At 41.5% G+C, this 20,043-nt stretch overlaps 1 protein-coding gene across 3 annotated transcripts in view; it reads left to right on the forward strand.

Annotated features, from left to right (window-relative positions):
• The window catches only part of MAPKAP1 (MAPK associated protein 1), a 399,325-nt gene that overhangs the window by 68,011 nt on the left and 311,271 nt on the right, over nucleotides 1-20,043 (forward strand). For all 3 annotated transcript variants that reach the window (XM_073600313.1, XM_073600315.1, XM_073600314.1), the window contains exon 4: nucleotides 11,712-11,860. In XM_073600313.1, coding sequence (XP_073456414.1) covers nucleotides 11,712-11,860 — 149 coding nt within the window. The remainder of the gene's footprint in view (nucleotides 1-11,711; nucleotides 11,861-20,043) is intronic.

Raw genomic sequence — 20,043 nt, forward strand, 5'->3', positions numbered from 1 at the left:
GCTTAAAGGGTCCAACAGATAAGGAGTTGGAATCCCTGTTAAGATCTACTTTTTCCATGGCAGGTGCCAGTACTCAGTCTGCAGTCACTGCAATAAGCATCTGTCAATCCCTAAAGGATCAATTTAAACAGGCCCTTAGAGAGCTTCCTGCACAAGCTCGGGATTTGGCTGAACTACCAAATGCATTATGTTTTCTGCCATAGATGCTATTAAAGATTCTATTTACCAGGCATCCTGCCTTACGCTTATGCTTGTGCATATGCATAGAATCCTGTGGTTAAAAATTTTTTTCAGCTGAAGCACCATGCAAAGATCTCCTAACTGGGCTCCCTTTTCATGGGGAGCGAATATTTGGAAAAAACTTAGACAAATATATCCAAACAATTTCTAGTTGGGAAAAGTGCTCTTTTGCCAGTCAAAAGAAAGTATAAATGCCCTTCATTTAAACGGGCTCTTTCCCCTACGCCAGGGGCTTCCGTCTCTAGGCAGGGGCGACTGCCTCTGCCGTCACACTCTAGAGGAAGGTCTCAGAGTCAGACCCAGGCTCAAAAGAAGTCCCGGGGTCGGGAACCTGCAAGCCAGAATCCTAAAGCTTCATTATGAAGAGGCAACCCCTCCTCCCCAAGGTGGGGGGAAGACTTTTGCAGTTTTCAGAAGTCTGAAAAGATCAGGACAGATGGTTCATCTCCACGGTAACGCTGGTACTGTCTCGCTTCCTGAGGTCAAGCGTTCCCAAAGATCCAGAGAGAGGACAATCTCTGTTTCAAGCAGACAGATCCCCACAAAGGAGCAAGGCCTGTGGTTTTTATTCAAATCTTTTCATGGTACCAAACCCAAATGGAGATGTCAGACCCATTGTAGATCTAAGAAATCTTAATCCGTTCCTGAAGATCCGCTCCTTTCGCATGGAGACAATCAGGTCAGTAGTTTCTATCCTTCTAGGAGGAGAACTTCTGGCATCAATTGACATCAGGGATGCATATCTGCATGTCCCTATATTTCCTGCTCTTCAAAGGTTTCTGCGGTTCGAGTTAGAACAGCAGCATTTCCAGTTTGTAGCCCTGCCCTTCGGGCTAGCAACAGCACCCCGGGTGTTCACCAAAGTGCTGGCCCCACCTCTAGCCAGGTTAAGGGCACAGGGCATAACAGTCGTAGCCTACCTAGATGATCTATTGCTAATAGATCAGTCGATGGCTCGTTTGGAGCAAAGTGTACGCACTACAACCAACTATCTGAAAAGTTAGGTTGGATTCTCAACCTAGAGAAATCTTCCTTAATACCGCTAAGAAAGCTGGAGTACCTGGGTCTGATCATAGACACAGCCCAGGAAAGGGTGTTCCTGCCTCAGGCAAAAATCAACTCCATAAGAGAGTTAGTACGGATTGTCAGGTCAAATGGCGATCCCTCCATTCGCCTTTACATGAGGTTGCCAGGAACTATGGTGGCTTATTTGAAAGCAGTTCCCTATGCCCAGTTTCATTTAAGACTGTTGCAAAACAGTATCCTGTCTGCTTGGAACAAAAGGATTCAAGCTTTAGACTTGTCAAAGCAGCTGTCCCCAAGAGTGTCCCAAAGCCTCACTTGATGGTTACTAACCCATAATCTGCTGAAGGAAAAATCCTTCAGACCAGTCTTTTGGAAAGTGGTAACGATGGATGCCAGCCTTTCAGGATAGGGAACAGTACTAGAAAAGACAACTGTCCAGGGACAGTGGTCAAGAACCGAAAAGAACCTTGTCCATCAATATCCTAGAGATTCGGGCAGTACATCTGGCTCTAAAGACCTGGACTTTCAGGTTGCGGGATTGTCCTGTCAGGATTCAATCCGACAATGCCGCAACTGTGGCCTATATCGATCCTCAAGGGGGCACCAAAGGTCTCTCAGTGCAGAGAGAGGTGAACCATATTCTAACTTGGACAGAAAGGAATGTTCCGTACCTATCGGCAGCCTTCATTCCGGGAGTAGAGAATTGTCAGGTGGACTATTTGAGTCAAGTTATTTAAGGGTCTTGCGAGCCACAGATGGATTAATGCCTCTGGAATGAATATCAATTACAGATAAGCTGCAAACACTGATCACGTTTCATTTCGTGTACATACCAAAAATATATGAATAATTGTGTCTGCACTAAAAAAATAAAAATATAGAACTTGCTGAAAAAATACAATACAGAACTGTGCTGAAAAAATACAATATAGTAGAACCAAAAAGGTGCCAATACAAAACAAATGCGTATAATAAATGCAGTCCTTTTGTGGAAGTATACTATAAAGTGCAACATGCAAAAAGGAAAACAATATATGCATATAACTATAAATATAAAATCCAAGTGCTAATTGTGTAGCAATCAAGTGTCCACATCCAAATAAAAATCAGCTCATTGATAACAAAAAATAAAGTGCAAATATATAGTGTCCATAAAAATTAGTGTCCATCATACTCCTCCTTAATGGTGTCCACAATAAAGCATGCTTTAGTGCTCTCCTGTGACCCCCCAATCGTGTTTGCGCTCACCTCTAAGCGTGTGACACGGTAATTAAACAGTGTCTAAACACGCATTGGAGCCACTCCTGGGCTCATACAGGGTATGCTGATGTAACAGAGGAGCAGAGGAAGCACACCACACCGCACGCCTTACGAACATTTGTTTTGTATACTACACTCTGGAAAGGCTGGTGAACTCACGCACCTGTATATTGTGAGTACCCTCCTGGTGGGAATTTTTAATTTACTTTTAATAAATCCTTGGCTATGACACACTATGGAGCTTTTTCTTTCTTTTATGTGAAACCATTGATGCCATCTGAGAGGGTTGGAGTTTACATCAGCATACCCTGTATGAGCCCCGGAGTGGCTCCAATGCGTGTTTAGACACTGTTTAATTACCGTGTCACACGCTTAGAGGTGAGCGCAAGCACGATTGGGGGGTCACAGGAGAGCACTAAAGCATGCTTTATTATGGACACTAATTTTTATGGACACTATATATTTGCACTTTATTTTTTGTTATCAATGAGCTGATTTTTATTTGGATGTGGACACTTGATTGCTACACAATTAGCACTTGGATTTTATATTTATAGTTATATGCATATATTGTTTTCCTTTTTGCATGTTGCACTTTATAGTATACTTCCACAAAAGGACTGCATTTATTATACGCATTTGTTTTGTATTGGCACCTTTTTGGTTCTACTATATTGTATTTTTTCAGCAAGTTCTATATTTTTATTTTTTTAGCGCAGACACAATTATTCATATATTTTTGGACTGCTTGAGTCGCCAGCAGTATTTCACAGCGGAATGGTCTCTTCACCCCGTCATATTTTGGGCTGTTTGCCAAAGATGGGGGACTCCAGACGTAGATATTCTATCGTCTAGGTTCAATATGAAGTTAGTCAACTTTGTGGCCAGAACAAGGGATCCATTCGAATGCAGAACGGATGTGTTGGAGATCCCTTCGGATCAGTTCTCACTGATCTATGCTTTCCCCCCCTATTCAGTTGCTGCCTCGACCTCTTTGCAGGATCAAGCTGGAAAGAAAGTCGGTAATTCTGGTGGCACCAGCATGGCCCAGAAGGTCATGGTATGCAGAAATTGTAAAGATGGCAGTGGAGGGCCCATGGTCCCTCCCACTACAGCCAGATCTGCTCTCACAGGACAGATATTCTGTCCTACCTTACGGTCTCTAAATTTAACGGCTTGGCTATTAAAACCACATTCTGAAGAGACGTGGGCTTTCCGGGTCAGTTATCCTCTACCCTGATTAGTGCAAGGAAGCCAGCTTCCAGAACTATATATTAGAGTCTGGAGGGCTTATGTTTTCTGGTGTGAGTCCAAGGGTTGGCACCCTCGGAGATGGGCAGAATTCTTGCCTTTCTACAATTAGGGGTAGAAATGAAATTGGCCTTGAGTACTATTAAAGGCCAAGTCTCTCATTTATCGGTTATTTCAAACAGGGGTGACGCGGCTTATTCCGCCCGTCAAACCTCCCTGGAACCCTTGGGACTTGAACTTAGTTTTGTCTGTGTTACAAAAAACAGCCATTTGAACCAATACAACATATTTCCCTAGTCCTCCTGACAAGAAAGTTGGTATTTTTGGTTGCTATAGCCTCAGCAAGGAGGGTTTCGGAATTGGCTGCTCTTTTTTATAAAGAGCCATATTTGATTTGTCATGGGGACAGAGTGGTGTTACGCCCTCATCCAGACTTTTTTTTTTTTTTCAAAAGTGGTTTCAGATTTCACCTGAACCAAGATGTTTGTCCTGCCATCGTTTTTTCCAAAACCATGTTCCAGGGAAGAAGAATCACTACATTGTCTTAATGTGGTGAGAGCAGTGAAAATCTATTTTTAGACAACTGCTCAGATTCGTAAGACTGATGTCTTATTTATTCTGCCAGAGGGTCCTAGGAAAGGACAGGCAGCGTCAAAATCCACAGTCGCTAAGTGGATTTGACAAGTGTGAATTCAAACTTATGATTTAAGGGGTAAGATTCCCCGTTTCAAGTTAAGGCGCGCTCTACCAGGTCGGTTAGTGCTTCTTGGGCAGTGTGTCACCAGGTCTCCATGGCTCAGATCTGTAAGGCCACAACTTGGTCTTCAGTGAATACATTCACAAGATTTTATCAGGTGGATGTAAGGAGGTATGAGGATATCGCCTTCGGGCGCAGTGTACTGCAGGCAGCAGTATAAATCCTCAAGTCTGTGGGTACCCTGCGGGTTGTTTATCCCTCCCCTCAAGTAGCATTGCTATGGGACGTCCCATTAAGTAATTACTTAAGGCTCTGTGTCTGTGCCATGATGCACGATAAAGAAAATAGGATTTTTATTACAGCTTACCTGTAAAATCCTTTTCTTGGAGTACATCATGGGACACAGAGGTCCCGCCCCTCTTTTGGGATTAAGTATATTGCTTTTCTACAAAAACGGATTTGCTCCTGGAAGGAGGAGGGGTTATATAGGGAGTAAACTTCCTTGATTGGGTTTACCAGTGTCAACACCTGACGGTAGCCTATAACCCATTAAGTAACTATTTAAGGCTCTGTGTCCCATGATATACTCCAAGAAATGGATTTTTCAGGTAAGCTGTAATAAAAATCCTATTTTTTGTCATCGTGTACATCACCAGAGAAAGGACTAGTTGTCATTCTAACACAAGTGAATATGGGGGATGTGCTCAGCTTGTGCTATGTGCAGCCTGAGGTGAGACTTGCATATCCTGCTCGGAGCTACTTGCTTCTGCAACCACCCCGATGCGTCTTTGGATATCTCTGGTGTGGCTATTCTAGAAAGTATGACATCTAAGGTATAGAAGGCAGTGTCCTTGGCACACAGGATAGTTTCTATCTCCTCCCTTCTGACTGTTTTTTCATTTCGGATTTCCCACTCTCTTTGCAGATTCTCTTGTGGCTCTGTTCATGTCTGTTTTTAAAGGCTTGTAGGTCAAGGTGGTAATATCTCTGTCCCATCGGAAACATTATCAGGGGTTCTGTGCAAATCTTTTTACCATACTGATTTCTTCATTGATAACTTCTGCCATCAGAGAAATGTATTGTTTTCAGTGAATGTCGAAGATGATCTATCTCTAAATGCCTGCATTTCACTTTTGGGGATCAAAATTCCAGGTTGTGGCCCCACATTTTGGTTTCACCACTGCTCCCAGAGTGTTTTATCAACATTCTAGCTCTGCTCCTGGCAAAGCTGAGGTCTGGGAAAATATTGGGGATTGCCTATCTTAGCTACCTGTTCATCAAGGTAACCTTGACTATAACCCTATGTACCTGTTCCTGGTGCAAGTCTGGCGTACCTTAGCTTTATCCTAGGCGCTATGTCAGCAAAGGTTTTCTTGCATGGGAAAAGCAGAACGCTCTGTGGCTTCAGATCCAGAATATTCAGATGCAGCACAGGTCCTCTGTCCGTTGCATGCTACACCAGAATTTAGCAGAGGGATATTCTGTCAATGTTGGGCAGATCTCCTTTCTTCATAGACAGGGACACTTCCCTTCTACTGTAAACGAAACTGTGGTAGTATTGATTGCTGTTGGTATTATAGGGCAGACCTTTTCTGTTCCTATGTTGTAATAGTTTCACCAGGATTCAAAGCCTCTTTGGATGGGTAAATGATCTCCACACCTGTTGCAGGGATTCTTTATGCTGGAAACAACATAGTTGTTGATCACTGTAGATCAAGGCTATGTCTGTCACACCTGCATTGGGGTCAGAAGCTACAAGGCCACCTTGCGAAAATCCAGACTGACAATGTCACAGCTGTAGCATACAGAAAAATCATCAAGGCGGCAAGAAGCCTGTTCTAAGGTAAAACTGTACTTTGCTGGGTGAAAAGTCAAATCATGTCTCTTTCAGCGGGCATCCTGAGTCGACAGCATCTTGATGCCTGAAAATGGTCCCTTTTATCTGTTTAATTAGATCTGTCAACAGCAGGGAACACTAGATGTGGATTTAAAGGCATCCTGTCACAGTCGCAAGGTAAGCAGGTTCATAGCCAGAACGAGAGACCCACTGGAGGATGTAGTGGCTGTTTCCATGTCACAAAAGTCTCTCCTGTGTTTCTACCACTGAAGCTTCTTGACCACTGTGGAAGTTCCAGTTAGAAGGGTTTCCCACTTTTTTGAAAAGTCTGCAATGGTCAAGAAGAGCCTGCTTTCATCTTGATTGGACCTTCTGTTTCACAGCCCAATTTTGCATGCTGCTTCCCAGTTGTCGACATTTGCCTATTGAAGCTCAGGATCTGAGAGAGCAAGGTCATTTCAGAGGGTGATTCTTACTGAACGACAGGCTTACAAGCCCTCTTTTCACAAGGTAAAATACCACATGTGGAAGGCCTATATTAGGTAGTGAAAGTCTCTGTATTAACCCTTTTACCTACTCTGTCACTTGGGTTCTGAACTTTCCTTGGTTGCGGATCAGTGATTGGTGCTAGGTACCAATAAGGAACAGATATCAAATTGGCTTTCCTGTTCCAATGGCCCTTGGCCTCTTTCTCTGGTGCAGTCCCTCATCCACGGTGTCACTCACATTGTTTCTCCTGTCAATAATTACTCTGGCCCCCTGGGACTTTAACTTGGTGTTGTCTGTGCTTCAAAGGCTTCCTTTTGAAACCTTACGTGAGGTCCCTCTTCTGACCCTGTTTTAGAAAGTGGCCTTTCATGTTACCATTACTTCAGAAGGTTAGTCTGCATATATATTGTGATAGCTGGCGAGGTCTAGCTGACCGCTAAAGCTGTACTTTTCAAAGACTTATTCCCTGTCTATTATTTTCCAAATGGTCTTATACATTCCCTTTCAGTATGACCACATCTCAAGGAATTTACTGGATTATTTAACAGGCTTATTCCTTGAAGGGATGGAATCTTCTGTTTTGACATTGCTTCCTTTTTTTAGGGGCTGAGTGCTTCCAGAGCTTCTGGGCAGCAGGCATTAGTCTCCCAGGTATGCAGAGCTGCTTCCTGGTCTTCTGTTTTTACACATTATCCAAATTTTCTGTGTGGATGAGGTTGCGTTCATACTTAATGTATGTGTTTTATCATCCCCTCTTTGTGGGACTACTTTTGGATGATTCATCAGTAGAAGTATGCCTTCCTGTGTTCATAAGTGAATGCTGCAAGAAAACATAATTTTTGTACTCACTTTAAAATCCTTTTCTCTAGTAGTTTTACTCTTATGATGGTCTTTTTGTGCCTGTTGACATAGATGTAGCCAGGTGTGTCACCTTTATTTACATGTTTCTCCCTGCTTGCTAAACCTGAGCTTGTGCTGTACATGCAGGACTGTAGCCACTAGCTAGGGTTGTTCTCTTTTCTGTACTTTTGCTGCAACCATCAGCTGAAGTATGCCATCCTATTCCCTCCAATTTCATCTCCAAATACGGAAAGGTTTCTTCACAGTAAGAGCTGTGAAAATGTGGAATAGGCTCTCTCCATTGGTGGTTCTGGCCAGCTCAGTAGATTCTCTCCTTAATGTGCATAATATAACTGGGTACTGACATTTATAGGTAAAGTTAACCCAGGGAATATCAGATTACCTCTCGGGGGACCAGGAAGGAATTTTTTCCTCTGCTGTAGCAAATTGGATCATGCTTTGCTGGGGTTTTTTGTTTTCCTCTGGATCAACTGTGGGTATAGGATTGTGTATATGGGATTGATTTTTTTTTTATTTTTTTTTTTTTTATTGCCTCAACCGGATGGACTGGTGTATTTTTTTTTTTTTTCAACCTGCTTAACTATGAAACTATGTAAATCCAGGAGAAAATAATTTTACTGTGAATTCAAAAAGCAAACTTTCGTTAGAGAGTCTTAGTCTACTTTTATGTTCAGGCATTGCATTTAGTATTTTGATTATTTTTTTTTTTGTTATATTTTTACGTAGCTTTTCTATTTGGCAAATGATATTTAATTGGTGTGGACAAGTGAGACTTGCCATGGGTGGCTTAGTAATGTTTAGCCTGGGTTCACTCTGAAGGCGGGTTTTAAATCGTGAAAGTTCAGCTCAACTCGCACGATTTCAAGCCTGCATTTCAGTCCGACTTCGGGAGCGATTTCAGAGACATCTGTGAGGGTTCCTGCACAAATGTCTATTGAAATCGCCCCTGAAGTCGCCAAAAGTAGTGCAGGAACTACTTTTGAGAATCGGTGTGACATGCCGTTGCTGGCAATAGGCGACGATTGGACATATCAACATGTGTCAAATCGCATGTCAAATCGGCCTGATGTGAACGGGGGCTTAGGTTGTTTTTAGCAGTCAGTGGCACTTAAACTTGTGAGGAAATGTGAAAACCCACGGGGTTTGAGGGGGGCAGGGGGAAAAGTCCCCGCCGGGAGAACACAGTTACTACTGCTAGCGGCTATAATACCTGCTAGCAATAACTGTATTTAAAATCCAACAGGCTGGTTGTACCCAAATTGATCGATCAATCAACTTGGGTACATTCAGCCTGCCCATACATGGTTAGAATCCCGGCCAGTCCCTGCTGAACCGCCTATGATTCGAATCGTCTTTGGGCAGCTTTAATGGAATCAGTTTGAAATTGGCATGAGATGCTTCTGAGATCATTCAGAATTCAATGACCGGTGCATTTGACCTGCTTCAAATGTGCTTTGCATTCCCATTGACTTGTATGGGAATGCAAAACCAATCAACAGGCATTTGCATTGCTCTTTGATTGGACTATTGCACATTGCCTGAGCCTTTTGTTGTCCTATTTAGCACACTTTGCTTAATTCTGTAAAGTACTATAGCACAATGAATAATAGAGGGAGAGAAAGGGGGATTATAGCGGTGCCAAAAGAAAATGTAGAGGTAGGATAATAGAGGTAAAATTACAAAAATACTTTATTTAACAAATTTCAGCACATACAGAGAAAATGTAGGTAGATAAAATCTTGGGTGCAGTTAACATATAAATTATACAAAAACAAATGCAGTAGAGTAGGTCAGGTGGAGACGGCCTTCAAAGCAGAAGCTCAGTTCCTACATGTTTCGCCAAGACATTGGCTTCTTCAGGGAATGGTATGAGCTTGTTGCAATAATAAGAATCTATGCACAGAAATACAAGAAAATCAAGTAAAAAGCCAAGTAAAAAACAGCAGTAAGAGGAAAACAGTTGTGGGAAAACATATAACAGACATTGGAATACGTGGCTGGACTATATCCAAAGGGGGGTGACAGTACAATTGTACGGTCCAAAACTGCTGTTTTTTACTTGGCTTTTTACTTGATTTTTTTTTTGTATTTCTGTGCATAGATTCTTATTAAAATTAGACTTGAGAATCTTAACATTAATAAATCACCGGGACCAGATGGCTTGCATCCGAGGGTACTTAGGGAACTCAGTCAGGTGATTGCCAGACCGTTGTTCCTAATTTTTACAGACAGTCTATTGACTGGAATGGTACCAGCTGATTGGAGAAAAGCCAATGTAGCACCAATATTTAAAAAGGGCCCAAAAAACATCCCTGGGAATTACAGACCAGTTAGCCTAACATCAATAGTATGTAAACTCTTGGAGGGGATGATAAGGGACTATATACAAGATTTTAGTAATAAGAATGATATCATTAGCAGTAATCAGCATGGATTCATGAAGAATCGTTCTTGCCAAACCAATCTATTAACCTTCTATGAGGAGGTGAGTTGCCATCTAGATAAAGGAAGGCCCGTAGACGTGGTGTATCTGGATTTTGCAAAAGCATTTGACACAGTTCCCCATAAACGTTTACTGTACAAAATAAGGTGCGTTGGCATGGACCATAGGGTGAGTATATGGATTGAAAACTGGCTACAAGGGCGTGTTCAGAGGGTGGTGATAAATGGGGAGTACTCAGAATGGTCAGGGGTGGGTAGTGGGGTTCCCCAGGGTTCTGTGCTGGGACCAATCCTATTTAATTTGTTCATAAACGACCTGGAGGATGGGATAAACAGTTCAATCTCTGTATTTGCAGACGATACTAAGCTAAGCAGGGCAATAACTTCTCCGCAGGATGTGGAAATCTTGCAAAAAGACCTGAACAAATTAATGGGGTGGGCGACTACATGGCAAATGAGGTTCAATGTAGAAAAATGTAAAATAATGCATTTGGGTGGCAAAAATATGAATGCAATCTATACACTGGGGGGAGAACCTCTGGGGGAATCTAGGATGGAAAAGGACATGGGGGTCCTAGTAGATGATAGGCTCAGCAATGGCATGCAATGCCAAGCTGCTGCTAATAAAGCAAACAGAATATTGGCGTGCATTAAAAGGGGGATCAAATGCAGAGATAAAACAATAATTCTCCCACTCTACAAGACTCTGGTCCTGCCGCACCTGGAGTATGCGGTCCAGTTCTGGGCACCAGTCCTCAGGAGGGACGTACTGGCAATGGAGCGAGTACAAAGAAGGGCAACAAAGCTAATAAAGGGTCTGGAGGATCTTAGTTATGAGGAAAGGTTGCGAGCACTGAACTTATTCTCTCTGGAGAAGAGACGCTTGAGAGGGGATATTATTTCAATTTACAAATACTGTACTGGTGACCCCACATTAGGGATAAAACTTTTTCGCAGAAGAGAGTTTAATAAGACTCGTGGCCACTCATTACAATTAGAAGAAAAGAGGTTTAACCTTAAACTACGTAGAGGGTTCTTTACTGTAAGAGCGGCAAGGATGTGGAATTCCCTTCCACAGGCGGTGGTCTCAGCGGGGAGCATTGATAACTTCAAGAAACTATTAGATAATCACCTGAATGACCGCAATATACAGGGATATGTAATGTAATACTGACACATAATCACACACATAGGTTGGACTTTATGGACTTGTGTCTTTTTTCAACCTCACCTACTATGTAACTATGTAACTGAGCTTCTCCTTTGAAGGCCGTCTCCACCTGACCTACTCTACTGCATTTGTTTTTGTATAATGTATATGTTAACTGCACCCAAGATTTTATCTACCTACATTTTCTCTGTATGTGCTGAAATTTGTTAAATAAAGTATTTTTGTAATTTTACCTCTATTATCCTACCTCTACATTTTCTTTTGGCACCGCTATGATCCCCCTTTCTCTCCCTCTATTATTCATTAAGTTTTTGGGATGAGGTGCTGTATCTGATGCAACCTATCTAGCCATACCTCCATTTACTATAGCACAATGTTGTTTTTTTTTTTTTTTTTTTTCTAAATCTCATTTATATTTTTTTAAACTTTACTTGCAGCAGAAGAATTAAGTTCGCTGTTTGAAAAAAAAGATTTTAGGGAAAACATCCCTTATAATGGGAAACCATCTATATTATCTGTACGCCTGGAGCAGTGTCCTCTACAGCTAAACAATCCCTTCAATGAGTATTCTAAATTTGATGGCAAGGTGAGAAACTTCTTATTTTTTATGTTGAGATTTGCATATTTTATCCACAGATGTCCAAATTAATTTTCATGTTGGGATGTAATCCTCTTTTGTTTTAGTATTCTTTTCCATATTTCTCGCTGTAGACTTGTTGAACGTAGTTTCCATGTGTATGTGTATGTGTATGTGAATGTCACATAAAACAAGCAATATTATTATGGTAGTGAGAGTCCTCTCTTCCATACCACCCACTGTATATAGACGTCATTAGTTTGATGTTAGATATCGTTATGGCAGCAGCTAGCTGCCATAACCCCTGTATATTTTTATACGGTGGGCGATCCTCTTTCACATAAAAGTGGTCCCAGCAGCGGATTCGCCACAGGATCACTTTTATGGACAGCGGGAGAGGTGCCCCCCTCCTGCCGCTTCCCGGTTGTCTCCCCGCTTACCAGAGATGTCGATAAAGGGGGAAACAACAAACAAAGATTGCCCCCACTTGACTCTATGCCCTTGGAGGATCGGAGCGACGTCTGTCGTCACTTCCGCCCTTTTTTTTTTTTTTTTTTCCCTTTTTTTTTTTTTTGTTTGCGTAAATTAAAAATTGCATTTTTTTCTTTGCTTTTAAGTGTAAATGTGAGATCTGACAACAAAGAGAACCGGTCATGCTTATTTCTATTACAAGGGATGGTTACATTTCTTGTAATGGGAATAAAAGGGATACAAAAAAATTAATTAAAGGGACAGTATTAAAAAAAAAAAAATAAGCTGAATAAGAAATTTTTTTTTTCTTTAAAGCGCCCCGTCCCTCTGAGCTCGCACATAAGTAAGTCGCGCCCACATATGTAAACCATGTTAAAACCACACATGTGAGGAATCGTTAGAGCGAGAGCAGTAATTCTAGCACAGGACCTACTCTGTAACTCTAAACAGGTAACCTGTAAAATGATTTAAAGCGATGTCTATGGAGATTTTTAAGTACCATAGTTTGTCGCCATTCTACGAGCATGCGCAATTTTAAAGCGTGACATGTTGGGTATTAATTTACTCAGCGTAATTTCCGTGATATCGTAGCGTGATATCGATTTTATTCTCTAGGGTCTCTGCTAAGAAAAAATATGTAATGTTTGGAGGTTCGAAGTAAATTTTCAAGCAAAAAAAAAAATACTGGTTTTAACTTGTAAACAACAAATAGTCCTGGTCCTATTAAATACCTTTTCTTTGAATTTCTGTCCTTGGGTAAAAAGGGGGTTATCACTGGCGTAAATCTGGCTGTAGCCAAGATAAACCAAAGTAAAACCAATTAAATATAGGAGCCTACACAGTTCCACAAATCCTATATAAGAACATGAGAAGTTCTTTAAAAATAGTTAAATTTGATCACCCTCTGACTGAGGCATGTATGTGTGCATGAGACCGTATAATGTAAACGTAAAGCGGTTGTATATGCAGAAAAAAAAATAAAAATTATAAGGCAAAGGCATAATAAGCTAGTTTGCACCACATGCTAGCTCATTTTGAAATACTTACCTTAGAACGAAGACCCGCACCGTCTCCCGATCACCGCTGAGGGAGCTGTCATTTTGCCTTGGCGATTCTTCTGACCTAAACCCCATAGAGAATCTGTGGGTTATTGTCAAGAGGAAGATGAGACACCAGACCCAACAATGCAGACAAGCTTAAAGCCACTATCAAAGAAACCTGGGTTTCCATAACACCTCAGACGTGCCACAGGCTGATTGCCTCCATGCCACGCCACATTGATGCAGTCATTCATGCAAAAGGATCCCCGACCAAGTATCGAGTGCTTACTATACTGTACATGGACATACTTTTCAGTAAGCAAACATTTCTGTTTTAAAAATCCATTTTTTTTTAATTAGAAAAAGGATTGAATGAGTATAAACTCTACCAAAAAAATAAGTGGATTTTGTGGGCATAACATGAGATGGTGTTTATCTAAAAAATCTGAATCTTTATTACAAATTATACTAGTTAAAAGGACATTTAAACATACAAAGCACCCTACTGACTGACAGACTCAACAAGTACCCAATACAATAGGCATGGAGCTATGGATTTAGATCGAGTCCATGTGGACACATATACTGTAAAAATTGTATGAATAAATAGGAGCCATAGGCTTCGCCATGCACTCTTGTCTGTCTACGAGTTTTCGCAAATTGCTTCCTAAGGACATTTACTGGGTAGGGGCTGGTGGTCCTCAGGATCAGAAATCGAGGACACCCTATTGGGCAATTATGAAACCAAAGTGATTTCTATCCACCAATGCGAGTTCACAACTGGTAAAAGAATAAATCGGAGATCCTGATATTTAGATTTTGAGAGATGAAGATTCCACCTCTGATCTAACCAAGATCGTTGATAATTCTCAATTCAAAACACATCATCAAGTGGATTCAATCAAGATGGATTATGTGGGTAGAGAGACGAGAACGTACATATTCAATTACCATCGGTAAGAGTTATTAAGCTTGCTCCTGATCAATGATAAAGAGCTCAGGACAGGATGGCTGAATGTATCAACTCAGATATACCGGTATTTCCAGTCCTCAGCTTGGTATGCTGACCAAAACCTTATATACTAGTATCCAAGGGCTACATCCTGATGGAGGGGGGCTCACAAGGTATGTGGCCTCTCCCACACTTTCCCAAGTAGGATATGGAGTTCTACTAGCCCCAAAGAAGTAGTGCCATGGGTGTCCCCGCTGGTTCCTTAGTCTTAGTGTAATAATTTAATTTTCTGAGATACTGAATTTTGGGTTTTCACTACCTGTAAGCCATAATCATCAAAATGAAAAGAAAGAAATGCTTGAAATATATCACTCTGTGTGTAACACATCTATATAAAATATGATATTCACTTTTTGAATTGAATTACTGAAATCATCTTTTTGATGATCTAATTTTATGAGATGCACCTGTAGTGCTCTCAATTTATGCAGCACTTTACATATATTGTATTGTACATTCACATCCGTCCCTGCTCTCAAGGCACTTACAATCTAAGGTCCCTAAGTCACGTTTTTACTTAGGGCTAATTTAGACTGGAGGCAATTAACCTACCAGCAGCATGTCTTTGGAGTGTGGGAGGTAACCGGGGTACCCGGGGGAGACCCACGCAGGCACAGGGAGAACATGCAAACTCCAGGCAGGTGGTGTTAAAAGTGATCTGTTGCTACACAACTGCATGGGGGGGGGGGGGGGGGGGTGTTGCGTGCGGGTCTGGTCTGTACTGACCAGATCCAGTCCGCCATATGAAAGATTGCAATAAAGGGATTTCATTTTAATGAGCAGACTTCGTTGATTACATTTTTAAGTGAATATTTGCAGTGCACAAATTACTTAAACGCTGCATTGGGAAAAATTACTGGAAAATGCATAAAAGCCATGGAAATAAAAATATATGTATCCAAATTTACTAATAAATGAAAGCCCTAGTTGTCCCAGAAAAACAATGTATAATGCAGTAGAGTGGACTACAACAAATGCTAAATGGTACAATGTGCAGGACCAAGACATTGCCAAAAATTTAAATTAGGGCAGGAAAGAAATATTCTACAGTCATCAGTTTGTCATCCATTTTTTATACTTCTTTTTACATCCTTCAACCAGAGTCCTTAACCACCTGAGTCCCGAAGCCAATTATTCATGCAAAAACGAGCTGTTTGTCTGTTTACATCTGTTTTTTGTCCGTTCCGTTTTTTTTTTTTAATGGAACAAAATAAGGCTTTGATCCGTTTCAAAAAATGGATGTTAACGGATGCAGATGTAAACAGATGTAAAAGGATGATCATCTGTTTTTCCACTGAGATGCATTGATGTCTGTTTTTCATCCGTCAACGGATGAATGAAAAATGGAGCAATGGAACACCCATGTGAAAGGGGCTAACCCTGGTTCACACCAAGCGCGGCTTTAAAGTGGATGTAAACCCGAAATTTTTTTTTTTTTTTTTTTTTTTTTATATATCATACTGTAGAGTATAAGATTTCCTATCATTTGAGCCCAGTCTTGCCACACAGAGTTAATCCATCTCTGAGCAATCCTCTTTTATTGTTCAGTGAGAAAAATCTTGACAAATTGAGAAAAACTTTGTCAAATACTCCCCCTTGCTGTGAGTGACAGGAGATTTACATCTCGTGCACTAGCCTAAGACATTTAATTCCCTCCCCCACTCCTTTCTTCAGCAGCTCTGCAAGGATTGGCTGTTCCACACCTCAGCATGATTTGGCATGCTGAAGTCATGTGGTTACTTTCCTGTCTTTTCACTGGATGTTAGAGATTATAGCAGAAGTTCAGCAGAAGTTCAGTGTAAGAAATACACAGGAGAAAATGCATATTGACAAGGAGTGTAGAGGTGGGCGGGGAGTCTACTGACATCACGACTCCACCCACCGAGCTCCAGACAACAGACCCGCCCACAGAATATGCAGTTTTTCGGGTCTATTAACAGACAGAGGGGAGACATTTGACAGGTAAAGATACATGCAGGAGGCATGTATATCCTTATAGATAGGATGACATTGGGTTTACATCCACTTTAAAATCATGGTACTTCAGGGCGATTTCAAAGCCGTGGGTCAGTGTGATTTCATGTGAAGCTTGCCGACATCTGTGCAACCTCATGTACAGGGATTAATGCAAGCCGCACATGAAATCGCCAAAAGTAGTGCAAGAAACGTTTCAAAGTCAGAGTCATACCGATTTGAATGGTTCCATAGCCAGAAATGGGGTGCGACTTGTCATGTGACTTTCATCTTTCAAATTGCAATGGGGGGTTAAAGTGGTTCTAAAGCCTTGGTTTTTGACCTTAATGCATAAGGTGAAAAACTTTCTGTGCTGAATCCCGTCCCCCCTTTTTTCTTAGCTGAACCCAATCTGATCCAGCGATGTGCACAAGCGCAGTGGCTCCAGCCGCTGTCTCTCTCCTCATTGGACAGATGAAGGCTCCTGCTGCTGTCAATCTAATCCTATGACACGGGAGTGGGGGGTGGGGCCAAGTCCCGCTGTCTGTGTTAATGGACGCAGCAGTGGGACTTGGGAGCGAGCCTACACAGGTGCCTCCAGGGAAAGCAGCTTTTTGTGGGGGCATTTGATGAAGAGGAGGGGCTTGGAGTGCTGTCGAGGACCCCAGAAGTAGAGGGTCGGGGCTGCTCTGTGCAAAATATTGCGCCATACAGGTAAGTATAACATGTTTGTTATTTTTATTTAAAAAGACCTGAAAGTTTACAACCACTTTAAGCTTTTCATATCTAACTAATGCCAGTCACCATGTTCATATGATAATTTTTTTTTTTTAATTTGACATTTCCAAAATATACCACAAACCTACATTTCCAAATGAAGTCTAGGGCACCGTTTCGTTTCCCTAGTCTTCTCCTCACGGAGTTATGTTGATTACTACATGACAGATGTGCTTCATCTTCTGGCTTTCATAAAAGGATCACTCTGCGGTAACTGTACCTCATTAAGTAGTGCCCCTTTCCTCTGGAGCAATGTGGAATAAGTCCTTCACGGTTACCTGATCTGACCTGCTCTGTTGGCAAGGCCTGCAGAATTGAAACAGTTGAGCTACCCTGGCAATTTCTTCATCTATGGACAGGCATACAGATGTGATACCAGGCATACCTGAAGAGGCACATGGGGTTTGACCGACTACGATTCGGAATAGTGGTTGTCCCAAACTAACCAAAACAAGATAAACCCTATTGCAAGCTTGTAGGGCAATCAGGCCTTGTAGGCTAACAATATAACTGTCTGAAACCATTTAATGATGTGTGAGTGAAGCTGAATTGCAGGAAGTCAATTTGGATCATATATAAACCAGAGATGCCCAAACCTGTCGTCTTTTCCCAGTAACTCGCATCAGCAAAGGGTTAATCCAGAGACCCCAGAAAGACCCAGCCGAATCATCAGCTCAAACATCCCCATGCCTGCGAGCGTGGTCTGTGGCATAATTCATGAGCGCTAATTACTCAGCTGTTAATTTTCATAAGTGTTGATTGTAGCAGTTCCTTAAATTAAGACTCCTTTTAAAGCGTACCTTGGGAAATATTTTATCAGGGCCTGGAGTGCAAATGAATATGAATATGGCTCCAATTAACACTCGCTGGTTAATGGCTTTTAACAGCATTTTGGGATGCGCAGTCCTTAAATACCATTTTTTGCCTGCTGCTCTTACATTGAGCACCATTCAGATAATTAGGGATACGCAGAGCCATTTAAAAGGAACTTGAATGAGACATTGCTATTAGCTCCGTCACTGCTTTGTGGCTATCTCCCCCCTCCCCCCCCAAACATATGGCATTTTTCATAAAATTTAGAATAATGACAGTTTACTCTTACAAAAAAAAAAGAGCAGGGTGACAGGTTTAACTGTTTGCGGAAAGGCTTGTAAGTAGGGAAAGTAACAAACTATGTTTGTTATATCTTACATATGGTATTAACAGCAAGTTTGCCAAGTGATGCTGGTACAGCTGCCAGCTACTTTTTTTTTTTTTTTTTTTGCCCTTCTAATTATTGTAAACACTTTTGGGTTTATTTAATAACCAGAAAAAGTATTCTTGCTCATTAAATGGAGTGGGTGTACCAGTGTATTAAACAATTTCTAATAACTGCACTGTGATGATTAGGAGTATGGCTTTTTTTTAACCACCTCAATACCGGGCACTTTCCCCCCTTCCTGCCCAGACCAATTTTCAGCTTTCAGCGCTGTTGCACTGCGGTCATGCTACACTGTACCCAAACAAAATTGTTATCATTTTGTTCCCACAAATAGAGCTTTATTTTGGTGGTATTTGATCACATAGTTACATAGTAGGCGAGGTTGAAAAAAGACACAAAGTCCATCAAGTCCAACCTATGATCACCACTGGGGTTTTTTTTTTTTTTTTTTTGCTAAACAAATAAAAAAAAAGACAGATCCGCATCCCTGGTGGTCCTGGGTGGCATCCCTGGTGGTCCTATGTGGGCACCCTCGGGAGGGGGGACTGCACTGATAATCAGCGCAGACCCCCGCTGTCAGTCGACGACGATCAGCTTTTCCTGTGTTTTGTTTTTTTTTTTTGTTTTTTTTTAAATATTTTTATTGCATTTTTCAAGACAAACCATACATACACAACTCAAAAACTGTGGTGCCTATGCAGGGTATCAAACACATCACATGGTGAAATATTATAATTGTATTATTTATCCTATAACAAGCTAAACCCATGGATTGCTTCTTCTTGTATCTATTTAGAGGTCACTTGAAACATCAGGTCCTCTCCCCCCCCCGTCGTAACCAATAAAAAAACAAACTCAATACTTTTTTATTCTCAACCCCTATCATATTAGAGACTCAGCAAGCTGTTTCCATTTCATCTAACCATCGTACTTCATCGGGCACCCTCTATTGAAGTATGTGTCTTTATATAGAGGAAGGTTATTATTAACCAGACTTTTCCATTGTGTCAATGAAGGGGGGGTGGGCTTCTTCCACTATATGGCAATATTTTTCCGGGCATAGAATAGCAATAACCCGACTAGTGTGCGATTTGCTATTGTTGGTACAAGTGTTTCGATTAGCCCCAAAAGACAGACTTCCATGGCATGTGGCAGTGTAGTTGATGCAACTCTGTTCACCATGTCAAGCACCTCACACCAATATTGCTGAATTTTAGGGCAATGCCAGAAAATATGAGAGAAATCTCCTGGGGAGATTCCACATCTCCAACACTCTGATGGACATGTAGGGTTCGTTTTAGAGAGTCTATGTGGAGTCAAATACTCCCTATGTACTATCTTAAATTGGATCAGCCGATCCCGCATAGAAACTAAGGAGCTGAAAGGAAAATCCCAGACATCGTCCCAATCATCATTGTCCAGCGAGGGTATGTCAAGCTGCCAGTGAGACCAGAGCTTATCTAGAGGTGGGAGAGACACATAGACCAAATACTCATATAGCTGTGAGGTAGGTTTCTCTGCACACAGAGTTCTTAGTGTCTTCTCCAGCCCCGACTGAACAATGATGCAGGAAGCTCGTGGAAACTGCGCAGCAAAAGCATGTGAGAGTTGGAGATAACGAAATTGGTAGTGCTGAGGTACATTATACATAGAAGAAAGGTGTGAAAGGGGAGATAATGACGTTTGTGACACTATGTGAGAAAGGATTTTTATACCATACTTGGTCCATGTGAAGGGG

This window comes from Aquarana catesbeiana, linkage group LG09 (assembly GCF_042186555.1).
Source record: "Aquarana catesbeiana isolate 2022-GZ linkage group LG09, ASM4218655v1, whole genome shotgun sequence".
Classification (NCBI taxonomy): domain Eukaryota; kingdom Metazoa; phylum Chordata; class Amphibia; order Anura; family Ranidae; genus Aquarana; species Aquarana catesbeiana.